The 6000-nt window shown below is 42.8% G+C and overlaps 1 protein-coding gene across 1 annotated transcript in view; it reads left to right on the top strand.

The window, feature by feature from the left end:
* Positions 1 to 1666, top strand: part of LOC129327648 (uncharacterized) — a 61299-nt gene extending 59633 nt beyond the window's left edge. Inside the window, exon 25 of the mRNA XM_054976401.1 lies at positions 350 to 1666. Coding sequence (XP_054832376.1) covers positions 350 to 490 — 141 coding nt within the window. The 3' untranslated portion in view covers positions 491 to 1666. The remainder of the gene's footprint in view (positions 1 to 349) is intronic.
* The last annotated feature ends 4334 nt before the right edge of the window (positions 1667 to 6000 follow it).

The raw sequence follows: 6000 nt of genomic DNA on the forward strand, positions 1-6000 counted from the left end.
CAGATGAACCACCAGGAAGTTGACATGGCAGATATTGACTCTATCAGAACAAGAAAAAGAATGGAACTACTAGAGAAGCAACAGGTTCACAACATGAATGAACATACTAGATTTTGTTCTTACATTAAGTCAGACCATTGGTCTGTCAAGGTTTGTCTGACGGGTCACAGCTGTCCAAAATCTCAGGTAATGGTCTCTCATGTCACCCACTACCCAATCCTTTTAACTGAACATGCCAGAAATTGAACCAGAGACCCTCCTGCATGCAAAACAAATTCCCTACCACACCCCCTACCATTGGTGAAGGAATCAGATTATATTTTAGAGTGGCTTTTTTTTCATTTTTCAGAAACAAACAGTTGAGATGGTGCCTGTTACAAAGGTGGAATATGAATGGAAAGGGAAGCTCCGTTCCTTCTATGTGCTTGGCAATGAGAAGAAAGTATATGCCAAAGACTACCCAGGAAAGTGCTGCTGCTCAGTCATGTGACACAAGGATTGCATTCGGCTGCCAACCAGCACAGCTACTCCCAGTTGTTTGCTTTTTACAGTCACTTGCAGGATTTTACTAAAATCAAAGACTTCAGAATTCTCCGGATGATGTGCAAGGCTTCACTCATAGGACAGTGTGGAGCAGGGTGGTTCTCTCTCCCAGATGCTATTCATGCAAAACAAAAATATTAGCAGTGCTTTTCAGTTTGAGAGATGAAGGAAGCCATTTGCTATAATGCACAATAAGACACCATGCTGGCCAAATGAATAGGCAATTGTGTCAGGCCGCAGAAAAAATGCCAGGAGTAACAGTATTATTAGAACCAACCGGAATACCTCAAATTCTCCAGAACTCTTCATCAGATAGGATCTTCAGTTAAAAAAACAAACAAACAGGGGCAGAGTGGGGGAGGGGAGAATGATCTTTCAGGGCATTGCGGCAGGGCCACAAGTCTGCTGCTTCGAGGCACTTAAGATAGAATATGGGTTGAGCTGCAGGCTTTGTTGAATTAGGCGGTACTAGCTGCAAAACCGGTAGCTAGTTATATGATGAAAGGTTCAAGGATTTAGATTTTGTTTTCAGTAGATTTCTGTGGAATAAATTAATGTAACTAAAAGCTACTCATAACATTCCTGTAGAAGCTATTTGGAAAGAGGCTTATACAACACTGATCTTGTACACATCTCTGCTGTGACTGACATGACTCTTCGGCAAAAAAAAAAGTGTTTAAAATCCTGTCTCAAAAGTAATCTTCCCAAGAAGGTAAGCTAAGGGAGGGATTGGTGGAAATGGGACTTTTCAGCTATCTTTTCAATACTGCAGTGGAATCTTTTCTCCTTTTGGTATCTGTCACATACAACAGCCATAAATCTTCAGTAGCTTTTGCCTACAGGATTACAATTGGATCCCCCTGTATGGTGTCACACAGTCAAAGAACGCAAAGATAATACTATTTATGAACTGAGTCTTAACTGAATCTTAGCTTCTTGTGATCAACTGTCCCAGCTGCAGAATCTCAAAAGGTTCTGTATAATGCTAAATAGCATCTGTTATATAGTTCTACCACAAGATGTCTCTGGATCACTTCAGAGAAGCATTAGGGTGAATTGGTAGGATAAGAATTCTACAATAGTAAGTCTTTCTTTAGAAAATGCTCTGCGTGGGGGGGAAGAATTTAACCAATGCTGATGAAACTATTTTTTGAAAAAATTAAATCATTGATAGATGATGAGAGATGATTGAATGTGGGATGTTGTTAGGGTTGCCAGCTCCAAGTTGGAAAATTCCTGGAGATTTGGGGGATGAAACCAGGAGAAGGCAGGGTTTGTGGAGGGAAAGGACCTTGGCATGGCATAATTCCATAGAGTTCACCCATCAAAGCAGCCATTTTCTCCAGGTGAACTGATCTCTGTGGCCTGGAGATCAGTTGCAATTCCGGGAGATCTCCAGCTATCACCTTGAGGCTGGTAACCCCAGATGTTGTGATGGCAGGTATGGAAAGCTATGGCAGTGCAAACCATAGCTTGTACCATGAAGCATGCATGGCTAAATGGAATCAGGTTGCTACTAATATTTTCAGTTACGCTCCATGGCTGCCAATATTAATGTGCTTAATGCTGAAAGTTGGATTCTGGGAATCTAGATTCTGTGGTAGATATGGAATTCCATAAGGAATTTTGTCCAGACGAAATCACAGCTCTTGAGACGCTGCCCTCACGTCACTGAAGTGATTGCAGGGACTGGAACAATAAGAGGCCCTGATATGGCTTTGTGTCACTGACCCCAGCAGAGGATGTGTAGTAGAAAAGGCAGTAGACAGAGAGGTAGAGTGGATGGATGCCAATGCTAAAGGCCAGGAGATCAGCAACCATGATAATTCTTCCAAGACATTGTAGTCTGGATTGCCTTATATAACAGCAGGGCACAATTAGAAACACAAACAAACAGACATAAACACTTGGTATTGGTAGTGCTGCTGACACTGTTTCTGAAAACAAATCATTAACCGTGACTTAGGTCTCTGCGTTGCCTAATGTTACATTGAAGGTATGCATTACAAAGGAAAACATCAGTAGCAATGGAGGAGCTACCATTCAGGGAATCTTCTAATTGAGCCTTGAAAAATGCTTAAGAAACCCAGCCTTTCTTTTAAAAGTAGGGGCAGCAGTCCAGAAGGCATATGGGCCATAACAACGAAACAATCTTGAAGTAATAGATAACTAAGGGAGTTTCATTTTACTGTCCACAAACCTAATCTTTCTGACATTAAAGCAAATGAACTCTATCGTTTTTATGGTATGGGTGCAATATGGATGGTTCTCCGTTCCTGTATTCTAACATGGAACATGAATGTAATTTTTGCATTTTATTTCAAGAGTAAATCTGAGACTTCAATTTTGTTTTCATGCAGGGAGTAATCCATATATAAGTGCCCCATGTGGAAAACATTCTCATTAAGCAAAAAATTTAAAAGCCATATTTCACATGTTGCTTTCAAATTGATTAATACCTGTGTAAAAATGTGGTACAGGAACTATGTAACCTCAACCTCACATTAACTCTAAGCCTGTGTTAGATATATTTATGGCATGGTAATGGTTAAAAACCAGGAACCTGACCTGGATGGCACAGGCTAGCTTGATCTCATCAAAACTTGGAAGCTACATAGGATTGGAACTGATTGGAAGGGAGACCGCCAAGGAAGACAATGAGTTGCTATGCAGAGCCTAGAAATTGCAAACCAGGTAGGGCCAACCTACAAGTGACGGGTTGCCTAGTTTTAAACCCATGTCTGCTGACTCCATTTTTAATTGATTTGTAGTTTAAGACAGAGCTGCAAGCCCCCCTCCAGAACTGGAGTGCAGCAGGGCAGCCCTGGTCTTGCAGGCTTTCTTGCAGGAGGTTAAGAATAAATAGAGCAGGAGGTTAAGAATGAATCATAGAAACATAGAGTTGGAAGGGGCCATACAGACCATCTAGTCCAACCCCCTGCCCAGTGCAGGATCAGCCTAAAGCATCTCTGCATAGAGCATGGTTTCCAGTCTTGAAAAACACCAGGCTAACAAAATACTCTACATCTTACAATAGCCCTGCAGATAAGATTAGCATATCAAGCAGCAGTCCATATTCAAAAGAACCTCAGAATACAGTGAAGCCTCCCTGCATTAGCATTCCACACCCTGGGAAACTCGTACAGGATGACACAAACCAAACCCACCTTCCTGAGTAGATATAAATTACCTGCTAACATCTCCACAGTTTGACACTGAGAGATCTCTGTCTTTTGGTGCTACACCTCTGAAGATGCCAGTCACAGCTGCTGGCAAAACGTCAGGAACTACACTGCCAAGACCACGGCGATACAGCCCAGAAAATCCACAGCAACCATTGTTCTCTGGCTGTGAAAGCCTTCGACAATATACACAAGAGACTACTAAGCTCTTCATGATGCCTGGAGGTGTCACTTGGCAATCCTCATTGTGTATAAAAATGGACAGATTTTTTACTATGAGCTGCTTTTCTTCTGTAAAGCAAGGTCAAAGTGTTCCTCTGGAATAGTGCAGAGTGATTCATCATGAGCACTTAACCGTCCTGGAAGCAGGGAGTGCATTGAGAAAGTGCCCAAATGAAAGCACAGATTCTACCCACCTTACAGACCCTGCGCAGGGTCCTGTGAATGTTAACAACAATGTATTCAAGGAACTTTCCAAACTGGAAAGAGCTCCAGTTTCTTTGTGCCCATAGAAACCCAGCACACCTGTCCTGCTCTCCCTCTCCCTGGCCCCTTTGCGAATAAGCGCCACTGAAGCAGAGTCCAAGCCATCCCCTCTCTGCATGTGGATTCAATGCTAGGCTGAACAAGGGGAGGCAGACAGCAAGCACTCGTCAGCCTTATGATCAGAGAGGCATGGAAAGGGGCAGCCAGTTGGGTTGCAGTCTTCCTCCGACATCTTCCTTAGGTGAGCTGGCTGGTCAGAAAGCGCACTCAACTAGGGCTGCCCTGCTGCACGCCTGTTCTGGAGGGGGCCTTGTCGCTCTGTGTCAAAAAACTATAAATTAATAATAGTAATAATAACATTTGATTTATATACCACCCTTCAGGACAACTTAATACTCACTTAGAGTGCTGTACAAATTATGTTGTTATTATCCCCACAACAATCACCTGTGAGGTGGGTGGGGATGAGAGAGCTCCAGAGAGCTGTGATTGACTCAAGGTCACCCAGCTGGCTTCAAGCAGAGGAGTGGGGAATCAAACCCGGTTCTCCAGATTAGAGTCCTGCTGCTCTTAACCACTACACCAAACTGGCTGTCAGTTTGCAGCTCTCAAAATGAAGTCAACAGACACAGGTTTAAAACTAGAGAACCCGTCGTAGTGTGGCCCTTAGTCTCTTACCTTGAAAACCCCAGTGGGGGTAGCAATAAGTCACCTGTGACTTGACTATGCTTCACACACACTTCTTTTCATATGGGAAACCAATGGTGTGAAATGGCTCCTTATCAGGGCGTGGTGATTTTAAGCATACAAAACTTTTTGGAACTACAGTATCCACCTGACATAGTAAGGAAACAGATTGGCAGCCGGAATGGTACCAAAGGATTACCTGCTATAAGACAGGCCCAAACGAACACAACTGGTGGTCACAACTCAGCTCAAACCAGTTCAATGCATCACTGATGACTATGCTGGACAATGACACACTTCTCTCGCATGCATAGGGAGGCAAACGCTTTCTTGCACACAGACAACCTCTAACGTTAACTTCTCACTCATAATAATGTACTTCTCAACATTGACATGGACTCGGGGACCAGAGCCTGCAATAAATCAAGATGTCAATTCTGTCCCCATATTTACTCTGACAGCACAATCACTGGACCTAACAGCACCAGCTATACCATCTCAGGTTCATTAACTTGTTCATCTTCCAACATTATATATACTATCAAGTGACAGAAATGCCCTTCTACTCTCTACATTGGACAAACAGATCAGTCCCTACTCAAAAGAATAAATGGATATAAATCTGATATTAGAAATCACAACACTCAAAAACCTGTGAGAGAACATTTCAATCTTCTAGGCTATTCCATTGCTGACTGAAAAGTGGCTATCCTCAAACAGAGAAACTTCAAGGAGGGATTACATGAGATTGCAGAAATGGCGTTTATTCACAAATTCAGAATGATGGACCCTCTGGGGCTGAACAGAGACTCAGGGCCAAGCTACAAGTGACGAATGACACTTGAACAGCAAGTGTATTTCTCCCTGTTCACTTGCCCTCCACTCAATCCACTTGCCGTTCAAGTGTCATTCGTCATGTGTAGCTTGGCCCTTAGGATTCTTATCTTACTACAGATGCTAATTTATGTTCTAATCACCTCAGTGTACCTTTGCATTTTGATGCCCTCTCGTGTAACACCCAACCCATCTTTGGTTGGGATATAAAGGCTCAGGAATTTCCATTCCTACTCATATCTGAAGAAGGGAATGCTGACTCTTGAAA

The sequence above is a fragment of the Eublepharis macularius genome, chromosome 4 (genome assembly GCF_028583425.1).
Source record: "Eublepharis macularius isolate TG4126 chromosome 4, MPM_Emac_v1.0, whole genome shotgun sequence".
Taxonomy (NCBI): Eukaryota; Metazoa; Chordata; class Lepidosauria; order Squamata; family Eublepharidae; genus Eublepharis; species Eublepharis macularius.